This window comes from Hordeum vulgare, chromosome 3H (genome assembly GCF_904849725.1).
Source record: "Hordeum vulgare subsp. vulgare chromosome 3H, MorexV3_pseudomolecules_assembly, whole genome shotgun sequence".
NCBI lineage: Eukaryota > Viridiplantae > Streptophyta > Magnoliopsida > Poales > Poaceae > Hordeum > Hordeum vulgare.
The window spans coordinates 14192598-14218781 of NC_058520.1; the positions used below are offsets into that span (position 1 = coordinate 14192598).

The 26184-nt window shown below is 42.4% G+C and overlaps 1 protein-coding gene and 1 pseudogene across 1 annotated transcript; both read right to left on the minus strand.

Moving 5' to 3' along the window:
* Nucleotides 1-8044: 8044 nt before the first annotated feature.
* LOC123439267 lies at nucleotides 8045-10356 on the minus strand (annotated as a pseudogene).
* On the minus strand, nucleotides 10357-23487 carry LOC123441356. Its single transcript, XM_045117828.1, has 3 exons — nucleotides 23454-23487; nucleotides 10533-10931; nucleotides 10357-10443 (listed from the first exon to the last, which is right to left on the minus strand). Exons 1-3 carry the CDS (start codon nucleotides 23485-23487, stop codon nucleotides 10412-10414), a joined length of 465 nt encoding a protein of 154 aa, XP_044973763.1. The 3' UTR covers nucleotides 10357-10411.
* Nucleotides 23488-26184: the final 2697 nt, after the last annotated feature.

The following is a 26184-nucleotide window of genomic DNA, read 5'->3' on the forward strand; positions in this document are numbered from 1 at the left end:
TATAGAGTCATAGTTGCTCTAAGTTTTGAGTTGAAAGTGTGATGATCATCATTAATGGAGTATTGTCCCATGTGAGGAAATAAAAGAGGCCAAAGAAGCCCACCAAAATAAAAATAAAATAAAAAAATAGGCAAAAGAGCCCACCAAATAAAAAAAAAGAGAGAAAAAGAGAGAAGGGACAATGCTACCACTTTTTCCACACGTGTGCATATTAAGCACTATGGTCTTCATGATTGAGAGTCTCTCATTTTGTCACCACCATATAGCTAGTGGGAAATTTTCATTATATAACTTGGCTTGTGTATTCCAATGATAGGTTTCCTCAAAATTGCCTTAGGTCTTCGTGAGCAAGCAAGTTGGATGCACACCCACTAGTTTTCTTTAAGAGCTTTCACATACTTGTAGCTCTAGCGCATCATTTGTATGGAAATCCCTACTCATTCACATTGATATCTATTGATGAGCATCTCCACGGGTCATTGATATGCCTAGTTAATGTGACTATCTTCTCCTTTTTTGTCTTGCAACCTCCACCACATTCCACACCATCTATAGTGCTATAACCATGGCTCACGCTCATGTATTGCGTGAGAGTTGAAAAGGTTTGAGAAAGTAAAGGTGTGAAACAATTACTTGGCCAATACCGGGGTTGTGCATGATTTAAATTCGTTGTGCAATGATGATAGAGCATAGCCAGACTATATGCTTTTGTAGGGATAACTTTCTTTTGGCCTTGTTATTTTGAAAGTTCATGATTACCTTGCTAGTTTGCTTGAATTATTATTGTTTCCACGTCAATAGCAAACTATTGTTTTGAATCTAATGGATCAGAACATTCACGTCACATAAGAGGAATTACAAAGGACACCTATTCTAGGTAGCAAGAAAGCATCAAAAATTCATTCTTATCACTTCCCTACCCGAGGACGAGCAGGAGTTAAGCTTGGGGATGCTTGATACGTCTCAAACGTATCTATAATTTTTGATGGTTTCACGCTGTTATCTTGTCTTATTTGGTTGTTTTATGTACCTTTTATATCTTTTTTGGGACTAACTTATTAATTTAGTGCCAAGTGCCAGTTCCTGTTTTTTTCGTGTTTTTGACTCTTTTCAGATCTGATTTTGGAACAAAGTCCAAACGGAAGAAAAACCCCGAAATGATTTTTTCCCGAATGGAAGAAGACCAGGGGGCTTTTGGGCCAAGCCAGGTGGGCTCCAGGGAGCCCACAAGCCCCCACTCCGCCACCAGGGGGGAGGCGGCGGTGGGCAGGCTTGTGGCCTCCCTGGCCGCCCCCTGACCTAGGTCTTTGGCCTATAAATTCCCAAATATTCCGCAAAAAATTAGGGGAGCCTCGAAAATACTTTTCCACCGCTGCAAGCTTCCGTTTCCGGGAGATCTCATCTGGAGACCCTTCCCGGTGCCCTGTCGGAGGGGACTTTGGAGTTGGAGGGCTTATTCATCATCATCATCGCCCCTCCAATGACTCGTGAGTATTTCACTTCAGACCTACGGGTCCGTAGTTAGTAGCTAGATGGCTTCTTCTGTCTCTTCGATCTTCAATACAAAGTTCTCCATGATCTTCATGGAGATCTATTCGATGTAATCTTCTTTGGCGGTGTGTTTGTCGAGATCCGATGAATTGTGGATTTCTGATCATATTATCTATGATGTATATTTGAGTCTTTGTTGATTTCTTATATGCATGATTTGATATCCTTGTAAGTCTCTCTGAGTCTTGGGTTTTGTTTGGCCAACTGGATCTATGATTCTTGCAATGGGAGAAGTGCTTGGTTTTGGGTTCTACCATGTGGTGACCTTTCCCAGTGACAGTAGGAGCAGCAAGGCACACATCAATTAGTTGCCATCAAGGGTAAAAAGATGGGGTTTTATCATTGGTTTGAGATTATCCCTCTACATCATGTCATCTTTCTTAAGGCGTTACTGTGTTCTTATGGACTTAATACACTAGATGTATGCTGGATAGCGGTCGACGTGTGGAGTAATAGTAGTAGATGCAGAAAGTATCGGTCTACTTGTTTTGGACGTGATGCCTATAGATATAATCATTGCATAGATATCGTCACGACTTTGCGCGGTTCTATCAATTGCTCGACAGTAATTTGTTCACCCACCGTCTACTTGCTTTCATGAGAGAAGCCACTAGTAAACACTATGGCCCCCGGGTCTATTCACATCCATCGTTTAGACCTCCGCTTTTACTTTGCTTTGTTAATTTGTTGCTTTCAGTTCTCACTTGGGAGACAATCTATAAGGGTTGACAACCCCTTCATAGCGTTGGGAGCAAGCTTTTGTGTTTGTGCATGATCTTGAGATACTCCTCCGCCGGATTGATAGCTTGGTTCTCAAACTGAGGGAAATACTTACCACCGTTGTGCTAAATCACCCTTTCCGTTTCGAGGGAACACCAACACAAGGCTCCAAGGCCACAGGGAAATCCTTTGCATACTTGCCTAGGAAGTCCCTTAAGGCGTAGCCGCAGCTGAAGGATTCCTGGTGCCGTCGACACGACTATTTCTCGCGCCGTTGCAAGGGATACACAGCAAACATCAAGTCCCGAGGAAGCCACAAGCCTGGGGGCGCCCCCACCCTCCCTGGCCACGCCCCAAGGGCCTGTGACTCCCTCGCGGGTCCCCCTGACTTGTTCTCGACGTCATCTGGTCTTATAAATACAGAAACCTCCACAAAGAAACCTAGATCGGGAGTTCCGCCACCGCAAGCCTCTGTAGCCACCACAAACCAATCTGGAGCCCGTTCCGGCACCCTGCCGGAGGGGGAATCCATCTCCGGTGGCCATCTTCATCATCCCAGCGATCTCCATGACGAGGAGGGAGTAGTTCTCCCTCGAGGCTGAGGGTATGTACCAGTAGCTATGTGTTTGATCTCTCTCTCTCGTGTTCTTGAGACGTCTTGATCTCGATGTACCGTGGGCTTTGCTACTATACTTGGATCTTATGATGTTCTTCCCCCCCTCCCTTCTTGTAATGAATTGAGTTTCCCCTTTGAAGTTATCTTATCGGATTGAGTCTTTGAGAACACTTGATGTATGTCTTGCACGTGTCTATCTACTGTGATCAACTTGCGGGTTTGTGACAATTGGGAACCTATGCATATGGGTTGGCACACGTGGATTCATGTGAGTACTCGATGTATGTTTTGGTGATCAACGTGCGGGTTCGTGACATTGGGAACCTATGCATAGGGGTTGGCACACGTTTTGACTCTCCGGTAGAAACTTCGGGGCACTCTTTGAAGTCCTATGTGTTGGTTGAATAGATGATTCTGAGATTGTGTGATGCATATTGTATAATCATGCCCACGGATACTTGAGGTGACAATAGAGTATCTAGGTAACATTAGGGTCTTGGTTGATATGTATCTTAAGGTGTTATTCTAGTATGAACTCTATGATGGATCGATCAGAAAGAATAACTTTGTGGTGGTTTCGTACCCGACAATAATCTCTTCGTTTGTTCTCCGCTATTAGTGACTTTGGAGTGACTCTTTGTTGCATGTTGAGGGCTAGTTATATGATCCAATTATGTTATCTTTGTTGAGAGAACTTCACTAGTGAAAGTATGAACCCTAGGCCTTGTTTCCACGCGTTGCAATACCGTTCGTGCTCACTTTTGTTACTAGTTACCTTGCTGTTTTTGTAATTTCAGATTACAAAAACCTATATCTACCATCCATATTGCACTTGTATCACCATCTCTTCACCGAACTAGTGCACCTATACAACTTACCATTGTATTGGGTGTGTTGGGGACACAAGAGACTCTTTGTTATTTGGTTGCAGGGTTGCTTGAGAGAGACCATCTTCATCCTATGCCTCCCGCGGATTGATAAACCTTAGGTCACCCACTTGAGGGAAAACTGCTACTGTCCTACGAACCTCTGCACTTGGAGGCCCAACAACGTCTACAAGGAGAAGGTTGCGTAGTAGACATCACCTTGCCGCTTGCGGGCAGACACATTAGTGCCTTGGGCGACGGCGGGGGCGACATGGCTGGCAAGGAGATCCGTCAGGCGGGATTGCGCGTGCGCGACCTCCACGTTGACGAGATCCACCGACTAGAGGCTTCCGTGGCAGCGAAGAATGGTGGGGAAGAAGGTCCCGAGTGCGCGGTGGGCGGGGCAATGGCTGCTGACGAGGGGGAGCGGGGAACGGCCGCACGGAAATTTCCCTCGCGCTAAATCTCGTTGCGGATAAGGGGAGAGCTCCGTTCGGATATTTTTAGATCTTGTAATCGAATATTTTTGTTTCTTGTTCTTTCGCTAGAAAACTACAAAAAAATGGAATTGAGGATGCCTCCTATGCTCCATCTTTTGAGTGTCTTTCGTGAGCATGATGGGAAGGAAAATTGTGCTCAAGTGGTGAAAGAAGAATTACATAGAATGATTGGCATAGAATATGTGAATATTGAGCATGATTGCAATGTTCTTAGCATGACTTCTTTGAATACCCATGATGCTAATGATATGCAAAGCCACAAGCTTGGGGATGCTATATTTGATAAAGATGATATTTTTAGTTCTTCCACTTTGAATGATCAAAATCATTTTGATGAAAGCATGCCCCCTATCTATGATGATTATTGTGAGGATACTTATGCTTTAAAGAAGAGGGATGATAAAACTTGTCATACTCTCGAGAACACCTTTGCTAAACCTTTTTTTCATTGTGGACACAATTTGTAGTGCTCAAGTCTTTTATGATACTCCCACTACTATTCTTGAGAATAGATTTCCTAATGTGGAGAGTAGTAAAATTCCTATGCTTGTAGATCATGAAAAGAAAGCCTTAGGTGCTGGTTATATTGTTGAATTCATTCATGATGCTACTGAAAATTACTATGAGAGAGGATTGATGGCCCACAAGTATAGGGGATCAATCGTAGTCCTTTCGATAAGTAAGAGTGTCGAACCCAACGAGGAGCAGAAGGCTCTGATAAACGGATTTCAGCAAGGTAATAACTACAAGCACTGAAAGTAGCGGTAACAAGTGATTGTGTAGCGAGGCGAAACGTAGCAAGCAAAGAGTAAGAAGTAACAAGTAGTAGCAATGGTGCAGCAAGTGGCCCAATCCTTTTTGTAGCAAGGGACAAGCCTGAACAAAGTCTTATAGGAGGGAAAACGCTCCCGAGGACACACGGGAATTTCTGTCATGCCAGTTTTATCATGTTCATATGATTCGCGTTCGTTACTTTGATACTTTGATATGTGGGTGGACCGACGCTTGGGTACTGCCCTTACTTGGACAAGCATCCCACTTATGATTAACCTCTCTCGCAAGCATCCGCAACTACAAAAGAAGAATTAAGACAAAGTCTAACCATAGCATTAAACTAGTGGATCCAAATCAGCCCCTCACGAAGCAACACATAGACTCGGGTTTAAGCTTCTGTCACTCCAGCAACCCATCATCTACTTACTACTTCCCAATGCCTTCCTCTAGGCCCAAATATGGTGAAGTGTTATGTAGTCGACGTTCACATAACAACACTAGAGGAAAAACAACATACAACATATCAAAATACCGAACGAATATCAAATTCACATGACTATTATCAGCATGACTTATCCCATGTCCTCAGGAACAAAAGTAACTACTCACAAAACATAATCATAATCATGATCAGAGGTGTAATGAATAGCATCAAGGATCTGAACATAAACTCTTCCACCAAATAATCCAACTAGCATCAACTACAAAGAGTAATCAACACTACTAGCAACCTTACAAGTACCAATAGGAGTTGCGAGACGAAGATTGGTTACAAGAGATGAACTAGGGATTGGAGAGGAGATGGTGCTGATGAAGATGTTGATGAAGATGCCTCCCCTCCGACGAGAGGAGTGTTGGTGATGATGATGGCGACGATTTCCCCCACCGGGAGGGAAGTTTCCCCGGCAGGATCGTCCTGCCGGAGCTCTGGATTGGATCTGCTCAAGTTTCGCTTCGTGGCGGCGGCGAAACCACAAAAAAGCTCCCTAATGATTTTTTCTGGACCAGGACGCTTCATATAGCAAAAGAGGGGGGCTAGTGCGCCGTCAGGCAGCCCACAAGCTTGCCCTCCGCCACCAGGGGGTGGTGGAGTGGGGGCTTGTGGAGCCCTGGTGGCCCCCCTCCGGTAGTTCTTTCGCCCAGTATTTTTTATTTAATCCAAAAAAATCCACGTAACTTTTCAGGGCATTTGGAGATGTGCAGAATAGTGGACTAGGATTTGCTCCTTTTCCAGTCCAGAATTTCAGCTGCCTGAATTCTCCCTCTTCAAATAAACCTTGCAAAATAAGAGAGAAAAGGCATAAATATGGTACCACAAGTAATATAACAGCCCAAAAAGCAACAAATATCAACATGAAAGCATGATGCAAAATGGACGTATCAACTCCCCCAAGCTTAGACCTCGCTTGTCCTCAAGCGAAAACCAAGTTCCATAAACATGTCCACATGTTGAGGGACGAAGGTGTCGATAAAACATAATACAGACATGAGGGCATCATGATCACACATAGAACAACAATATATCATAAAGATTCTTATGGGAAAGTAACAATTCCTTCACAAAGCAAAGCATTAAGCAAAAACCTTACCGATAAGTAACCAACAATAGTCCATAGTCATTGAAGCAATTGCAATTTATCACAACATCAGAAAAAGTCAAATAAGAGCTTGTAAGGCAAACCCACATACTCAATCATCTCTTTTGTTTTCCACAATTGTTACAACTCACGTGATACTCATGGTGTCAAAGTTTCAGCTGGACACACAGGAAGATAGGGGCTTATAGTTTTGCCACCCAACCATTTACCTCAAGGATAAAGTCAACAACAATAAAGCATAAGTACTCAACTCCAAGTTGATATATGAATATAAATCTTTCCCAAACATGTGACGGCAGCCAAGACAAAGGCAAAAATAGAGAATTGGTGAAGATCACCATGACTCTTACAAGGGTAAAAAGTAAAGGTACAAGATAGGCCCTTCACAGAGGGAAGCAGATGTTGTCATGCGCTTTTGAGGTTTGAATGCGTGTCCTCTTAGTGCGGAGGAACATCACTTTATATTGCCTACTGTGATAAAAAACTTTATTATGTAGTCTGTCGCTTTTATGTCTTCCTCATCACAGGTTCGTACAAAGTTTATTTTTCATACACTAATAGATCATACATATTAGAGAGCAATGTTTATTGCTTGCACCGATGACAACTTACTTGAAGGATTTTATTCAATCCATAGGTAGGTACTAGCAAAAGGGCCCGTGCGTTGCAACGAGAGAAAAAAAACCACTATCTTCAATGACGATGACCACATTATGTTCATATCTCATCGCATGATTTTAAAAATTTGTTCACAAATGCAAGAAAATATTTTTTTCTTTTAATTTTATTCACAATCCAGAAGTTGAAACAATGTTCATTTAAAAAAAAAATATAATGATTGTCAAAAAACTTGGCAACTCAAAGAATTATTCTGAATTTTAAGAAACATTTTTAAAAATATATTGTAATATTCCGATCCACCCCGACAATTTATTCTTCAAAATTCACTCAGGTATATAATCAAAAAGACTCAGAAGCATTATTGTTGAACTACATACATTCGATCATTCATGAACATTTTTACACATCTGGGAACATTTTTAAAATCGAGAACATTTTTTACTATTTATAAAGATTTTTTAAAATTCCAAACAATAATTTATATTACAAACTGTTTTCAAGTATTTTCTTGTGAATTGGCGAATAATTCATTTTTGGAATTATCAAACATTTTTTTAATTGCATTAAAGAAATTTCTTAAAATGATGGACTTTTTTTTTATTCACGAATGTTTTCTCAAAAATTACGATTTTTTTAATATGCAAATATTTTTACAAAAATCCCGAACAATTTTTGAATTTGCGAACATTTTATGTTTCCCTCTTCGCGTGCCTCTGTGTAGTTGACCTTCTCGAAAGGGCCGCCTCGACGTTTGCCAATGGTAGAAATCGTAAACGACTGGAAGCAAACAATACAACATATGACGAATTATGTACACAGAAAATGGATCGACACACCGAACTTTGCCGCAAAGCAAACACAGGATGCAATGCGACAAATGGCAGCGCCACCACAGTTTATTGGCAGGATTTGGAAATCCTTTACGACCAGATTGCCTAGCTTTAAAAGAAACAAGGCATTGATCTCCACTATGTGTTGGGCTACAACAAGCATCCTGAAGCACATTCGTGTTCCTATCTCTGGATATGTGAAGAACCTTTTTTTGTGTGTGTGGATGGTCGATATGCGAAGAACCTGAGTTTTTAGAGTGGTCGTTGTAGCAAACAAACTTGCTAATTGGCTTCTAATTTCTTAGTGCCCATGGCAGAGGAAAACTGCTACTTTTGGCAAAGTGAGATTGTCCACCCGGAAAGTAATTGGCATGTTGGTAACCTGATATGTAGTTGGAGCAGCAACTTGAAGTGCCATGACCTCTGCCTGTAATGGTGATGAACTGATGATGCATCACCACCATCTGCAGAGATCTGGATTGGAGTTGCTCGTATTATTTCCCCCAACTCAAGTGGCATCCCAGTATTACCATGCATCCTGTAATTAATAAATCTGATTTGATTGTAAATACTGATTCTTGACTTAGCCGTAAGCCTTGCTTAATGAACGGACCTGTCTCTCATCTGTGTAAGATGCTGAGTTTTGACTCTGTATTATTGCTAATGCCATGGGCATGTAACAAGGTGCAGGGAAGCAACTGGGCGTCGATGATAGGATGGTAGACGGTTTGTAATTACAGACCTGCTCTGGAGCTTTTCCTTTCTTCAGATCGTCTTGTTTGCCCTCCTCGGATACCTTCTCTCTTATGAACTCGATCTGCTCATCCTCCCACCCAGCTAATTCAGCTGCCTCCTGTTACACATGAATGATGAAAAGGAACAAAAATGGGTCAAAGGTTGCCCGGCTGAGGCATAGAAGCAAGGAAGCGAAGGGGAGGAGGTAACAGGGGGAAACCATACTTCGTATCTACAGCCCAGTGTCCACCATGGTGACTTTAGAGCCACTCGAGCTGACTCTTTGGCCTCAGATGTACGGCCAACTCTGAAAACAAAACCACACAAGAAGCAAAATTAGAAACCCCGACGATTCACATGTACACCACAGATTTTATTCAGACAATTATGTAGATGGCATGTTATCCGATTTACAGCATGTATGTCAGCTCAGTTGCCGAACATTAGCACGTTATTACTGTGTTATTTATTCGCAACGTCAGTGTCGTGCTGCTAGTCCACAACACTTGGAGAACTACTTAGATCACTTTTCCTTTAGGAATTTTACACCAGAACCAGATAATTCTCAATTCAAAACTCAGTTGAAAGTATTAGCAATCTTATATCAATAGATATTTTACTACAAATGAATTCTACCCGGTCCAATACAGCACAACTGAAGATGCAGCCAAGCAGCAGGATGTCGAAGAATTGCTCGACTCATAGTTTGCTAGGGATCACCATTCACCAGCGCTCACTATGCTCATGCAAAGTGTAACTACATAGTGAGTGTCTATTGATAGAACATCAGTCACCCACCTAGTAGATATCTCCGGTCAAAACAACCTAGTAGATACAACATCTGATGAAATAACATATAGTTATACTATACAGCTAATTACACATCAATACCTTTTCTGATCTTCTGAGTTGAACACAAACGGTCTTCCAAATCCAGGAAATTGATCTCTCGTATAGAATTCTCCAGTAATAAGAGCGGAAACCTGAAGGGCAAACACAATGTACAATTTAAATCTCGTCGGATAAACATTAATAATAAATATCGAGAGAAGGAAAGAGTTTTACATGATCTCCTTTTTCTAGGTGGCGTGATGCTTTCCTTTCTAGAATATCCGGAAAGAGTCCAACCTATAGCAAGATATCAGTAAAGATACTTGTCCTCAAACTCAGTAGTTACAAACTGAGGTGTATCTCTCAACCTTCTTCAACAAATAGACATCAAGATCTGCCATCTACGATTCTTTGAAATCACCTCTTTTGTAAATGTTTGCACCAGTTTCCCCTACAGCAGACCATAAATCTTCTCGAACAGCAGACCATAAATCATCACCACTATCAGCACTGCTATCAGCCTCGACAAGTATTCTATGAATATATTGGTTGACCTGATAAATATGAGTAGAGATTGTAAAAAAAATGGATTGTATGTGCACATGTTGTAAAACAAAACATTATAAACACATAGCAATATAGACTTACATTTTTAGCCAAAAGCCATAGCCCATGGTTACGCACTTCCACTACACGCATCTACATCCTGAAGGACAAGCAGATGTATACATATGCAGCGAGTCCCCCACGAACATGAGCCGCTTCCCCCTCATCCTCTCCATGAACCTCCTGGCGTCGAACCTAATGGAATACATCCACGATTCACCAACCAAACACGATCGAGGAAGGAAGGGAAGGGAGGAAATGGGGGATCTGGGGGCGGCGCTCACCGTCGACGAAGTAGGCGGAGCAGGGGTAGCCACGGGAGGAGGAGGCGACGACGCGGGCCTCGTCGTCAGAGAGCATGGGCGGGAGCACCCCGATCCCGCCGCCGCGAGTGACGAGCTCGAGCAGGCCCAGGGCGGCGCCCGCGGGCCGGGGCGGCGCGAAGTAGGAGGCGCCGGGCCAGAAGGGCGCCCACTCAGGCTCGGACATGCGGGCCATGGCGCCGTCGATGGCCTCCTCCAGCCGCCGCTTGAGCGCGCCCGCGCCCTCCCCGGTCGCCGGCGACGCCCCCGCCGCGTCCAGCTCCAGCACCATCGCACCCCCCGCGCCCGGGAGCCGCGTGTGGTGGGTGCGGTGGCCCGCGGGAGCCGTGGCCAACAGCCGCCGGGAGCACGGGAGGTGAGCTTCGTTTCCCAGGTCCCGTCAGATCCACTTGTGAAGGGACTACGGGTTGAATACCTAAAAGTGGAGGGTTTTTTATGCAAAAGTGCCGACGGCGTACGACAGAAGCGATACGTGCTTTATTAATAGGTAAAGATGGTGGACTCTCATGGCAAAACTGGTTGGAGGTTTATGGATGCACAATTAGTATCTTTGCTTGGTGCGGGAGTTTTGGTTAATATGAGGTGGAAGCAATCGTCACGTGCTAAGGGATCTCTAATCATATAACATTGTTTGGAACCAAGCAAACACAATTCATTATGTTGTCTTCCTTGTCCAACATCTACTCCTAGGCATGTAATAGTTTGGTGAGTGCTCACAATTGTAAAAAGTGTCTAAGATGATATATTTATATGTGAACCTCTCTTTCCTTATTACTTCTTATTAATTGCAACAATGACTGAGGTCTATGTTGATTTGTTCTCAACAAGTTTCAATCATCATACGTGTCATAAGTGAAGTTATCACTTTCCATAAGATCGTCTCATGATCTTTCATGCTATCGTTCTTTTCATACTTTTGATCATGGCACAAAGCAAAGCCCTTGACTAAGACACTCTTTTTTATATAGCTCGTAAGCTCGAATACATCGGGGGAGAGACAAAAGCAAAAGACTCAAACTAAAAACTAAAGACTTATTCCTCTAAAAGAAGAAATAAAAACTGAAAAGGAAAGAACTAAAACAAAGGTAAAAGCAAAAGATATAAAGGTGATACGATACCAGAGAAACTCCCCCAAGCTTGGCAGAAGCCAAGGGGATTGCCCATACCAAGGCTTAGTTGTCTTCCTTTGGTGGTGATGGTGGTGTTGTTGTCGGAGTAGTCTGATCCTCCGTCTAATTTCCACTTGAGCAAAAAGTTTTGCTCCCTTAGATCGTCATTTTCCTCCTCAAGTTTCAAAACTCTATGGCAAAGCTCCTGCTTACTCTCCTGCAAGAAACGAGAAGGGATAAACAAGGTCTTAGGATTCTTCCTATGGTCAGGGAGGCTTGACTTCTTGAACTCCACATGAGTGTTTGCAGGTTGAGGTAGAGGAGCCTCCTCTTCATTGGAACTCGTTTGCTCCTTCCCTTTGGGCTCATAGTCCTCTTCCTCATCAGTGGTCCAGCCATATGGTTCCAAGTCCCCATAGACCTTGGGGTTAGCAAGGTAGTCAGCCACATAGCTCTCTCCCTCTTAATCTTGAGAAGACATCTTGACCTAGATTTGCGACAGAAACAAGCTCGGAACGAAAACAGAGGAAAAGTACGCGATACGGAGATCAAAACCTTCGGGCGACTAGATATTGATTTTTCTGGGCCAGAAGGAGTCCTCCGCAAGAAAACAGAGTCCGGGAGGCACACGAGGTGCCCACAAGCTTGCCCTCCGCCACCAGGGGGGTAGGGGGCGGTGGCAGAGCTTGTGGCCGCCTCGTTCGCTCTCCGGACTGCTTTTTATTTTTCTAATTTTCCAAAAATTCCAAAACGGAAGAAATTTCCTATTGGATAAGTATCGGAGTCCAATTTCTTACCGAAACAGATACATCTTTGTTTTCAAGGTCTGAAACAGGCTGATAAACATCCCTTATGTACTCCTCTGGATTTATGACATTGATGATATTGGTCTCAACATTTATGGGAGTACCAGAGATGTAATGCTTGATTCTTTGCCCATTTACCACTCTAGGAAAATTTCCTTCCATGTTATTGATTTTGATGGCACCGGAACGATATACTTCCTCGACAACATAGGGACCTTCCCATTTAGAGAGAATCTTGCCTGCAAAGAATCTCAAACAAGAATTGTATAGCAAGACATAATCACCTACATTGAACTCTCGTTTCTGTATTCGTATGTCGTGCCATCTTTTAACCTTTTCCTTGAACAACCTGGCATTCTCATATGCCTGGGCTCTCCATTCATCTAACGAGCTGATATCAAACAACCGCTTCTCACCGGCAAGTTTGAAATCAAAGTTGAGCTCTTTGATTGCCCAATAAGCTTTGTGTTCCAGCTCAAGAGGTAAATGACATGCCTTACCGTAAACCATTTTATACGGTGACATGCCCATGGGATTCTTATAAGTAGTCCTATAAGCCCATAGTGCATCGTCAAGTTTGCTAGACCAGTTCTTTCGAGATCTATTAACGGTCTTTTGTAGGATCAACTTGATCTCCCTATTACTCAACTCCACTTGACCACTAGACTGAGGATGATAAGGAGATGCAACTCTATGGTTGACATCATACTTAGCTAGCATCTTGCGGAAAACACCATGAATGAAGTGTGAACCGCCATCAGTCATCAAGTATCTAGGGACTCCAAATCTTGGGAATATGACTTCTTTAAGCATCTTAATAGAGGTGTGGTGATCAACATTTTTAGTGGGGATAGCTTCTACCCACTTAGTAACGTGATCCACAGCAACTAAAATGTGAGTGTACCCATTGGAACTCGGGAAGGGTCCCATATAATCAAAGCCCCAGACATCAAATGGTTCAATGACAAGTGAATAGTTCATAGGCATTTCCTGACGCTTACTGATATTCCCTATTCCTTGGCATTCGTCACAAGACAAGACAAACTTACGGGCATCCTTGAAGAGAGTGGGCCAATAAAAACCTGATTGCAATACTTTATGGGCAATTCTATCTCAAGGATGGTGTCCTCCGTAGGCTTCGGAATGACACCTCTGCAGGCTCTGTCCCTGTTCATGTTCAGGCACACAACGTCTAATAACACCATCTACTCCTTCCTTATAAAGGTGAGGATCATCCCGAAAGTGGTGTCTCAAATAAAGAAGAATTTCTTCTTTTGTTGATAGGTGAAACTGGGTGGTATGTATTTGGCTACGATATAGTTTGCATAATCGGCATACCACGGTGCACTATGTGAAGTGCGGATGACATTTAATTGCTCATCAGGAAAGTTGTCATCAATAGGTAGTGGGTCATCAAGGACATTCTTTAGCCTAGACAAGTTATCTGCTACAGGGTTATCAGCACCCTTTCGGTCAACAACGTGCAAATCAAATTCCTGTAGCAGGAGAACCCATCTGATCAGCCTAGGATTAGCGTCCTTCTTCTCCATGAGGTACTTAATAGCAGCATGATCAGAGTGAATAGTGACTTTGGAGTCAACTATGTAAGATCTGAACTTTTCACATGCAAACACGACTGCTAAAAATTCCTTCTCCATAGTGGCATAGTTTCTTTGGGCACTATCTAGAGTTTTACTAGCGTAGTGAATGACATTCAACTTCTTGTCAACTCTTTGTCCTAGAACAACACCAACAGCGTAATAACTAGCGTCACACATGATTTCAAAAGGCAAGTTCCAGTCAGGTGGTTGAACAATAGGTGCGGTTATCAAAGCCTTCTTAAGTATTTCGAAAGCTTCCTCACAATCCTCATCAAAAACAAAAGGAACATCCTTCTGCAAGAGGTTGGTAAGAGGCCTAGAACTCTTAGAGAAGTCTTTAATGAACCTTCTATAGAAACCAGCATGACCTAGGAAACTTCGTATACCTCTGATATTTGTGGGGCAAGGCATTTTCTCAATTGCATCAACCTTAGCCTTATCAACTTCAATGCCTCTTTCAGAGATCTTGTGTCCTAAGACGATACCTTCATTAACCATAAAGTGGCACTTCTCCCAATTCAAGACGAGGTTGGTTTCTTCGCATCTCTGTAAGACTCGATCAAGGTTCCTGAGGCAATCATCAAAGGAAGACCCGTAAACGGAGAAGTCATCCATGAAAACCTCGACAATCTTTTCACAAAAGTCAGAGAATATAGCCATCATACATCTTTGGAAGGTGGCAGGTGCATTACATAAGCCAAAAGGCATACGTCTATAGGCAAAGGTACCGAAAGGGCAGGTGAAATTGGGTTTTTCTTGATCAGATTGTGCGACAGGTATTTGCGAGAAACCTGAATAACCGTCTAGAAAGCAGAAGTGTGTGTGCTTTGATAGCCTTTCTAGCATTTGGTCGATGAACGACAAAGGATAATGATCTTTCGCCTTGTTGAGTTTCCGGAAGTCTATCACCATTCTATAGCCGGTAATAATCCTTTGTGGGATTAGTTCATCCTTATCATTAGGAACGACGGTGATACCTCCCTTCTTAGGTACGCAATGTACTGGACTTACCCAATCACTATGAGAAACAGGATAAATGATTCCTACTTCCAGAAGCTTTAATATTTCTTTTCTAACGACCTCTTTCATCTTAGGATTTAATATCCTTTGATGATCAGCAACTGGTTTGAAGTCAGGATCAGTTTTAATCTTGTGCTGGCATAGAGTAGGACTAATACCCTTAAGATCATAAAGATATATCCAATAGCAGCACGGTGCTTCCTCATAGTTTTTAGTAACTTCTTCTCTTCGCGCTCTGAGAGGAGATCACTAATAATGACAGGATATATCTCCTTCTCATCAAGATAGGCATACTTAAGAGTATCAGGCAACTGTTTAAGCTCGAACACAGGATCACCCTTTGGTGGGGGAGGATCCCCAAGGAGTTCAACACGCATATTATTCTTGAGAATAGGATATTGTTCTAAGATAATTTTATCTATCTCATCTCTCTCCTCCATATGCATATCATTTTCATGCTCAAGCAGATATTGCTCTAAAGGATCCGTATGAGGTACGACAATAGAGGCAAGAGCAATGATTTCATCTCTACCAGACAACTCTCTTTCATGGGTTTGTCTTCCAAACTTGGAGAAATTAAATTCATGAGACACACCCTCGAAACTTACTGTGACAGTCTGCTTAATGCAATCAATGTGAGCATTGACAGTGTTGAGAAAGGGTCTACCAAATATGATGGGACAAAAGCTATCTTGTGCAGTGCCAAGGACGAGGAAATCAGTAGGATACTTCGTCTTACCACATAGGACTTCTACGTCTCTCACAATTCCCAGAGGGCAGATAGTGTCTCTATTAGCTAGCGTGATAGTGACATCAATGGGTTCTAACTCAGCAGGTGCAATCTCATCTTTGATTTCATCATACAGAGAACGGGGTATTGCACTAAAACTAGCTCTCATATCACATAAACCATGGTAACAGTGATCTCCTATCTTGACAGAAACAACGGGCAGGCCAACTATAGGTCCGTGTTTGTCTTTCGCGTGAGGTTTAGCAATTCTAGCGGAGTCCTCACAGAATTTGATAACATGCCCATCTATGTCTTTGGCTAAGAGATCTTTGATAATAGCAACACTAGGTTCAACTCTAATCTCCTCAGGGGGTGCAAGTGGTCTAATGTAACCCCTACGTATCACAGTTGGAGCTTTAGAATAATCCTTTATCCTAGCAGGGTATGGTGGTTTCTCAGTGTAAGCACAAGGAACAACAGGATCACTAAAAGCAATGACTTTCTCCTCAACTAGATTGGTTTTGGCTATGTTGCTTTCTACAGGAGGATGATATTTAAACCACTTCTCTTTGGGAAGATCAACACGAGCAGCAAAAGATTCACAAAGAGAAGCTACTATCTCAGAGTCAAGTCCATACTTAGCGCTAAAATCTCTAGAAGTGTTTCTCTCAACAAAAGATTTAACACAATCAAACTAGAAATTCATACCTGACTCCTTACCTTCCTCCAGCTCCCAATCTTCAGAGTTGCGTTTGATTCTCTCCAATAAATTCCACTTGTGATCAATATCCTTCTTCATAAAAGAACGGGCACAAGAAGTGTCAAGCATGGTACGATCTTCATGAGAAAGCCGAGCATAAAAGTTTTGAGTGATGATTTCTCTCGAGGGCTCATGATTGGGGCATGAATATAGCATTGATTTAAGCCTCCCCCAAGCTTGAGCTATGCTTTCGCTGTCACGAGGCCAAAAGTTATAAATAAAGTTCCGATCACGATGTACTAAATGCATAGGATGGAACTTTTAATGAAATTCCAATTTCAACCGATTGTAGCCCCATGATCCAGTATCATCACATAGCCTATACCATGTCAACGCCTTATCCTTCAAAGATAAAGGAAATACTTTCTTCTTTACCTCATCCTCGGGCAAACCTGCAAGCTTAAATAAACCACAAACTTCATCTACATAGATTAGATGCAAGTGTCGATGTGAAGATCCATCTCCTGTGAAAAGATTAGCCAGCAGTTTCTCAAGCATGCCCAAAGGAATTTCATAAAAGATATTTTCAGTAGGTACCTCAGGTTGAGGATCAACTCCTCGTGCTTCCGTTCGTGGGGAACATACCCCGAACAAACTCCTCAAACAAACACTTTCCATAGTGACAAGTGACAATAAATTTCAGCACAGTATAAAAATGTTTCCTTACCAATTTCCACTTACCAAAGGCGCTTCACTCCCCGGCAACGGCGCCAGAAAAGATTCTGGATGACCCACAAGTATAGGGGATCAATCGTAGTCCTTCCGATAAGTAAGAGTGTCGAACACAACGAGGAGCAGAAGGCTCTGATAAACAGATTTCAGCAAGGTAATAACTGCAAGCACTGAAAGTAGCGGTAACAAGTGATTGTGTAGCGAGGCGAAACGTAGCAAGAAAAGAGTAACAAGTAACAAGTAGTAGAAATGGTGCTGAAAGTGGCCCAATCCTTTTTGTTTAAAGGGACAAGCCTGAACAAAGTTTTATAGGAGGAAAAACGCTCCCGAGGACACACGGGAATTTCTGTCATGCCAGTTTCATCATGTTCATATGATTCACGTTCGTTACTTTGATAGTTTGATATGTGGGTGGACCGGCGCTTGGGTACTGCCCTTACTTGGACAAGCATCCCACTTATGATTAACCTCTCTCGCAAGCATCCGCAACTACAAAAGAATAATTAAGACAAAGTCTAACCATAGCATTAAACTAGTGGATCCAAATCAGCCCCTCACGAAGCAACGCATAGACTCGGGTTTAAGCTTCTATCACTCCAGCAACCCATCATCTACTTACTACTTCCCAATGCCTTCCTCTAGGCCCAAATATGGTGAAGTTTTATGTAGTCGACATTCACATAACACCACTAGTGGAAAACCAACATACATCATATCAAAATACCAAACGAATATCAAATTCACATGACTATTATCAGCATGACTTATCCCATGTCCTCAGGAACAAAAGTAACTACTCACAAAACATAATCATAATCATGATCAGAGGTGTAATGAATAGCATCAAGGATCTGAACATAAACTCTCCCACCAAATAATTCAACTAGCATCAACTACAAAGAGTAATCAACACTACTAGCAACCTTACAAGTACCAATCGGAGTTGCGACACAAAGATTAGTTACAAGAGATGAACTAGGGATTGGAGAGGAGATGGTGCTGATGAATATGCCTCCCCTCCGACGAGAGGAGTGTTGGTGATGACGATGGTGACGATTTCCCCCACCGGGAGGGAAGTTTCCCCGGCAGGATCGTCCTGCCGGAGCTCTGGATTGGATCTGCTCAAGTTCCGCCTCGTGGCGGCGGCGAAACCACGAAAAAGCTCCCTAATGATTTTTTCTGGACCAGGACGCTTCATATAGAAAAAGAGGGGGGCTAGTGGGCCGTTAGGCAGCCCACAAGCTTGCCCTCCGCCACTAGGGGGTGGCGGAGTGGGGGCTTATGGAGCCCTGGTGGCCCCCCTCCGGTAGTTCTTTCGCCCAGTATTTTTTATTTAATCCAAAAGAAATCCACGTAACTTTTCAGGGCATTTGGAAATGTGCAGAATAGTGGACTAGGATTTGCTCCTTTTCGAGTCCAGAATTCCAGCTGCCTGAATTCTCCCTCTTCAAATAAACCTTGCAAAATAAGAGAGAAAAGGCATAAATATGGTACCACAAGTAATATAACAGTCCAAAAAGCAACAAATATCAACATGAAAGCATGATGCAAAATGGACGTATCAAGGATCATATGCTTCTACTTATTGCAATAGTATCAAGCTTCCTCTCCATGTGTTAAATTTTTGAAGCTATGCTTGTTTTGCCTTCCTATGCTAGTTGATTTTTGCTCCAATAAATTGTTTGATCACAAAATCCCTATGCATAGGAAGTGGGTTAGACTTAAATGTGCTAGCCATATGCTCCATGATGCTCTCGTTGTGTTTCAATTCTTACCTTTTATGTGAGCATCATTGAAATCAATGCCTAGCTAAGGGCGTTAAACTATAGCGCTTGTTGGGAGGCAACCCAATGAATTTATTTTTGTTTTTTTCTTTCTGTTTTGCTTTTTCCACACTATCATAATTCTGTTATGATTGTGTTTTTCGTGTTTTAATTAGCGTTTGCGCCAAGTAAAGCCTTTATGACAGCTTGGGTGATAGTTGTTTGATCATGCTGGAAAAAGACAGAAACTTTCTGCTCACAAAATTATTTTTCATTTCTATCCAGAAAGAGATTTTGAGTTGATTCTTTTTGCTGCTGATTTATATGCAAATTTAACTTACTTTCGTAATGTTTGAGAATGTTTGGAGGTGCAGAAGTATGGTGATCATTCAGATCATTACAGACTGTTCTGTTTTTGACAGATTCTGTTTTCAATGCATAGTTTGCTTGTTTTGGTGTTTTCATAGATTATATTGAGTAATATAAATTGTGGAAATATTAAGATACAGTAGGAATTGTGTGAAAATAATTACGAGTCTTGTTTTGACAGTACCCAAGTGATTGATTTTCTCGTTATCATACTAACCCATCTCACGAAGTTCCGTTAAGTTTTGTGTTGTGAAGTTTTCAAGTTTTGGGTAGAGCTTCGATGGACTATGGAATAAGGAGTGGCAAGAGCCTAAGCTTGGGGATTCCCAAGGCATCCCAAGCCATATTCAAGGATACCAAAAATCCTAAGCTTGGGGATGCCCCGGGAAGGCATCCCCTCTTTCGTCTTCAATCCATCGGTAACTTTACTTGGGGCTATATTTTTATTCACCACACGATATGTGTTTTGCTTGGAGCGTCATTTTATTTTGTTAGAATAAGGTAATTAGGATCTGAAATTCTTAGATGGGAGAGTCTTCACATAGCCAAATAGTTGTTCAACTACTCTTTGATCTTCACTTATATCTTTTGGAGTAGTTTGTCTTTTGCTCTAATGCTTCACTTATATCTTTGTAGAGCATTGCAATGGCTATATTTTACAGAAATAGTTGAACTCTCGTGCTACACTTAGATCATTTTTAGAGTCTTAATCAGCATGGTAATTGGCGTGTGCTATGAAAGTAGTCCTAAATATGATAGGCATCCAAAGAGGATAGAAACCTTCATATTCTTGTGCATTGATTAGTAAGAGAAGTTTGATTCCTCTCAATTGGTTTTGAGATATGGATATGGTAATATTAGAGTTATGCTAGTAGGGTGTTGTGAATCTAGAAATACTTGTGTTAAAGTTAGTGATTCCCGTAGCATGCACGTATGATGAACCGCTATGTTAGGAAGTCGGAGCATAATTGATTTGTTGATTGTCATCCTTTGTGTAGCGGTCGGGATCGCGCGATGGTTAACACCTACCAACCCTTCCCCTAGGAGTATGCGTTTAGCACTTTGTTTCGATTACTAATAAAAACTTTCGCAATAAGTATATGAGTTCTTCATGACTAATGTGAGTCCATGGTATAGATGCACTTTCACCTTCCACCACTGCTAGCTTCTCTAGTACCGCGCAATTTTCGCCGGTGCACAATCCCACCATATGCCTTCCTCAAAACAGCCACCATACCTACCTACTATGGCATTTACATAGCCATTCCGAGATATATTGCCATGCAACTTTCACCGTTCCGTCTCATGACTTGTGCCATCATTGTCATATTGCTTTGCATGATCGTAAGATAGCTAGCATGATGTTTTCATGGCTTGTCCATTTTTTATGTCATTGCTACGCTAGATCATTGCGCGAGGCGTTTCCTATGGAGTCATCCTTGTTCTAAAGCTTTGAGATTTGAGTAAATAAAAGTGTGATGGTCATCATTATAGAGCATTGTCCCATGTGAGGAAAAAAGAGAGGCCAAAGAGCCCAAACAAAAAAAAAGGCCAAAGAGCCCAAAAAAAGAGAGAAAAAGAGAGAAGGGACAATGCTACTATCTTTTTCCACACTTGTGCTTCATGATAGCACCATGTTCTTCATGATTGAGAGCTTCTTTCTTTGTCACTACCACATGCTAGTGGGAATCTTCATTATATAACTTGGCTTGTATATTCCAATGATGGGCTTCCTCAAATTTGCCCTAGGTCTTCGTGAGCAAGCAAGTTGGATGCACACCCACTATAGTTCTCCTTTAGAGCTTTCACATACTTATAGCTCTAGTGCATCTCTTGTATGGCAATCCCTACTCATTCAAATTGATATCTATTAATGGGTATCTCCATAGCCTTTTGATACGCCGAGTCAATGTGACCATCTCCTCCTTTTTGTCTCACAACCACCACCACACTCTATTCCACCTATAGTGCTATATCCATGGCTCGCGCTCATGTATTGTGTGATAGTTATAAAAGGTTTGAGAAAGTAAGAGTGCGAAAACAATTACTTGGCCAATACCGGGGTTATGCATGATTTACATTAGTTGTGTGAGGATGATGGAGCATAGTGAGACTATATGATTTTGTAGGGATAACTTTCATTGCCCTTGTTATTTTAAAAGTTTATGATTACCTTGCTAGTTTGCTTGAAGTATTATTGTTTTCATGTCAATAGCAAACTATTGTTTTGAATCTTACGGATCAGAACATTCGTGTCACGTGATAGAAGTTACAAAGGACAACTATGCTAGGTAGCATTCCACATCAAAAATTCATTCTTTATCACTTCCCTACTCGAGGACGAGCAGGAGTTAAGCTTCGGGATGCTTGATACGTCTCCAACGTATCTATAATATTTGATGGTTTCATGCTATTATCTTGTCAAACTTTGGATGTTTTGCATGCCTTTTATATATTTTTTGGGGACTAACTTATTAACTCCGTGCCAAGTGCCAGTTCCTGTTTTTCCATGTTTTTGACCCCTTTCAGAGGAGATTTTGAAACGGAGTCCAAACGGAAGAAAATCCCCGAAAAGCTTTTTTCTGGAAAATATCAAAAATACCGGAAGAAAAAGATACCGGAGAAGAGTCCCGAGGAAGCCACAAGCCTGGGGGTGCCCCCACCCCCCTGGCCGCGCCCCAAGGGCTTGTGACTCCATCGTGGGTCCCCCTGACTTGTTCTCGACACCATCTCGTCTTAGAAATACGGAAACCTCCAGAAAGAAACCTAGATCGGGAGTTCCGCCGCCGCAAGCCTCTGTAGCCACCAAAAACCAATCTGGAGCCCATTCCGGCACCCTGTCGGAGGGGGAATCCATCTCCGGTGGCCATCTTCATCATCCCGGCGATCTCCATGACGAGGAGGGAGTAGTTTTCCCTCGGGGCTGAGGGTATGTACCAGTAGCTATGTGTTTGATCGCTCTCTCTCTCTCTCGTGTTCTTGAGATGTCTTGATCTCGATGTACCGTGGGCTTTGCTACTATAGTTGGATCTTATGATGTTCTTCCCCCTCTCCCTTCTTGTAATGAATTATGTTTCCCCTTTGAAGTTATCTTATCGGATTGAGTCTTTGAGAACACTTGATGTATGTCTTGCACGTGTCTATCTGTTGTGATCAACTTGCGGGTTTGTGACAATTGGGAACCTACGCATATGGGTTGGCACACATGGATTCATGTGAGTACTCGATGTATGTTTTGGTGATCAACTTGCGGGTTCGTGACATTGGGAACCTATGCATAGGGGTTGGCACACGTTTTGACTCTCTGGTAGAAACTTCGGGGCACTCTTTGAAGTCCTATGTGTTGGTTGAATAGATGATTCTGAGATTGTGTGATGTATATCGTATAATCATGCCCACGGATACTTGAGGTGACAATGGAGTATCTAGGTGACATTAGGGTCTTGGTTGATATGTATCTTAAGGTGTTATTCTAATATGAACTCTATGATGGATCGATCAGAAAGAATAACTTTGTGGTGGTTTCGTACCCGACAATAATCTCTTCGTTTGTTCTCCGCTATTAGTGAATTTGGAGTGACTCTTTGTTGCATGTTGAGGGCTAGTTATATGATCCAATTATGTTATCTTTGTTGAGAGAACTTCAGTAGTGAAAGTATGAACCCTAGGCCTTGTTTCCACGCATTGCAATACCGTTCGTGCTCACTTTTGTTACTAGTTACCTTGCTGTTTTTGTAATTTCAGATTACAAAAACCTATATCTACCATCCATATTGCACTTGTATCACCATCTCTTCACCGAATTAGTGCACCTATACAACTTACCGTTGTATTGGGTGTGTTGGGGACACAAGAGACTCTTTGTTATTTGGTTGCAGGGTTGCTTGAGAGAGATCATCTTCATCCTACGCCTCCCGCGGATTGATAAACCTTAGGTCACCCACTTGAGGGAAAATTGCTACTGTCCTACAAACCTCTGCACTTGGAGGCCCAACAACGTCTACAAGGAGAAGGTTGCGTAGTAGACATCACCTTGCCGCTTGCGGGCAGACACATTAGTGCCTTGGGCGATGGCGGGGGCGACATGGCTGGCAAGGAGATCCGTCGAGCGGGATTGCGCGTGCGCGACCTCCACGTTGACGAGATCCGCCGACTAGAGGCTTCCGTGGCAGCGAAGAATGGTGGGGAAGAAGGTCCCGAGTGCGCGGTGGGCGGGGCAATGGCTGCTGACGAGGGGGAGCGGGGAACGGCCGCACGGAAATTTCCCTCGCGCTAAATCTCGTTGCGGATAAGGGGAGAGATCCGTTCGGCCTCCCACCCCGTGAATCTGAAGGTTGATGGCGGATTTTTGTCACACTCCGCAAATTTTTGTACCATCGGACGCGTTTGCGGGGTATGGTCTGGCAACATTTTTTGCCCCGACCAGTACTTTGGCGGTTATTTCCGCCGCCACGAGCCCGTGTTTTCGTCGGTTAGCGTCGAAATTTGCCCCGTAGGTCCCAGGCCGAATCCAGCGCGCTGTGGCGCGTCCGAGGGCGCCGGCGGAAACGTTTTTGACGCAAAACAGTTGTGGACCCCGCCGAGTCGGCGACTCGCGCGTGGTCGTCGTCCTCGTCGCCCCGTTTCCCGCGGGAACCAATACGAAGGTTGCGCCGCCGGTCAGCCTTCAATTGATTTTTCACGGGCGGTACAATGAAGGCACGGCGACATGTGTCCTGACGACGGCGGCGGTGACTACACCAATTTCCACAAGCTTCTCGGCATGTAAAAGGCGGCGGGGGCAGACGACAGCGGCGACGTAGTTTTCAGTTAGAGTCAATTATGTTTTTATTTCACTTTGTAAAAAATCAATGAAAAACTATTAATTTCCTTCAAATTTAAGTAGTTTTTGACCGTATTTAATCCAAGTTTGTTTTTTTTTTAAAACGCTTGGTAGCAACCTTTGGGAGGGGGGGGGGGCAACTGAGAAACCGAATGCCCACTGATTTTTCAGCGACGCGCCCCTAGACGACACTATTTTACGCCTTTAGGGACCAACCAACTGGAGATGCTCTAATTAGCTAGAACATGATAACCCCAACCAATTATTGGGAGCATCCGCCGGCTGATTGTTTTACGAAGCGTACCGCATGGCTACATTGTCAAGCAACATATCCTCCATCACCCATGAATTATAAATTTACCCACGAGCAGCACATAGAGGAATAAATTTGTATTTGAGTCAATGGAAACAATAGCGTCATCCCTAAAAAATGCTATTAGCATGATATAGGACGCTATAACGTGCTATTAACGAGACATTATACATTGATTAATTTATCGAGCCAATTCTATATACGGTATACCGTGCTATTAGCGGCGTATAGCGCGCTATTCTTTTAAGTGATTTCAGTTGCTTTCTTCTCTTAACCTGGCAAAGGTGGCAGGTTAGATGTTTAAGCAGCTACCAATACCATGATACGATTTCTTTTATATATACATTTTTCCAGCACAAAATTGTAGTCATGCTTCCTTGTTTGAGGCACGTGTGAAGTAAATTGTAAGGAAGTCTAGAAGACTACAACCGAGATGAGGCTCAACTCTTCGTCCAGCGTTTCTTGTTGATGAAAAACTTATAGTATATGTGGAGCGCTTCCGTGACATTGCTAGGATGGTGCTAGATAAGAGTGGAATTTTTTTTCTTATGCTTTGTTCTTGTTTTGTGTTGTAAACATAAGTCATTAACAATGTGTTCTCTGCGGACAACTCTGTAATTCCTTTCAAACATATGTAATTGTGACATAGCAACTATTTTTCTCTTTTGATGCAAGTAAATTTCTATTTGGTTGGAACCAATCACCTAGTTCATGGAAACAAGAGAGGACGCTTCTACTTTTTTTTCCCTCTTTGATGTAAGCAAACTACTACTATTTGAGTGGAAGCAATTTTCTAGTTCATGCAAACAAGAATGAGATATGGTCAGATTATTTTACTACTCGATGAAAACCAACTTATATTTAGCTGGAAGCAATTCTTTAATCAATAGAAACAAGATGCAATGCTATTGAGGCAGAATATCTCACCAGAGATAATTTCGTACTAATAGAACAAATTTAATCCTCTATGAAAAATAAATTTTAGGTGAATGGAAATTTAAATTTGCTGGCAATTGAAAACATAAATTTATGCTAATAAAGAAAGGTTTTGACACAAAGGTTGAAGCAAATATTAGTCGCATCAGATGCATAGATTAATCAGGAATCTCAATGTAATGCATCAGGTCCCTTGTTCCTTGCCGAACAAGAAGCACAACACATGGGAATTAACGGGGCAGATAGTTACTAGAAGCACATAATTAGAGATGGCCGGAGGGGTTAGTGCTATTGTGTGGGAGCAGTTAATAGAGGCACTTAATTAGGAAGGACACAATTAAGCACCGATCTGATGAGGATGTAATTTTAATCCTACACTCGTTTGATAGGAAACAAGGGATCAGTAGTCTGATCCCTAGTGCTTCCCGAAACACTCCCGTGCAGAAGTGTGACCAGAAGCATTGATTAGACCAGTCCTACATCCTCGATTAGTTATTTATCTCACGGATGTACTCTCTCCGTTTCTAAATATAAATCTTTTTAGAGGTTTCATTAAAAATCTACATACAAATGTATATACACATACTTTAAAATGTACATTCATTCATTTTGTTTCGTATGTAGTCCACTAATAAAATTTCTTAAAAGACTTATATTTTGGAGTAGGATTATTCTGGCTTACAAGTTTACAAGTGAATCGTGAATGCCATCA

What these genes read in the sequence shown, in the direction of transcription:
- LOC123441356 (XM_045117828.1), bottom strand. Translation starts at nt 23,487, where the DNA reads ATGTCGCCCCCGCCATCGCCCAAGGCACTAATGT. An exon ending in ATCGCCCAAGGCACTAATGT is followed by an intron (nt 10,932 to 23,453) that starts GTCTGCCCGCAA and finishes TGGGAAACGAAG; the next exon opens with CTCACCTCCCGTGCTCCCGG. An exon ending in CTCCGCCTACTTCGTCGACG is followed by an intron (nt 10,444 to 10,532) that starts GTGAGCGCCGCC and finishes GTATTCCATTAG; the next exon opens with GTTCGACGCCAGGAGGTTCA.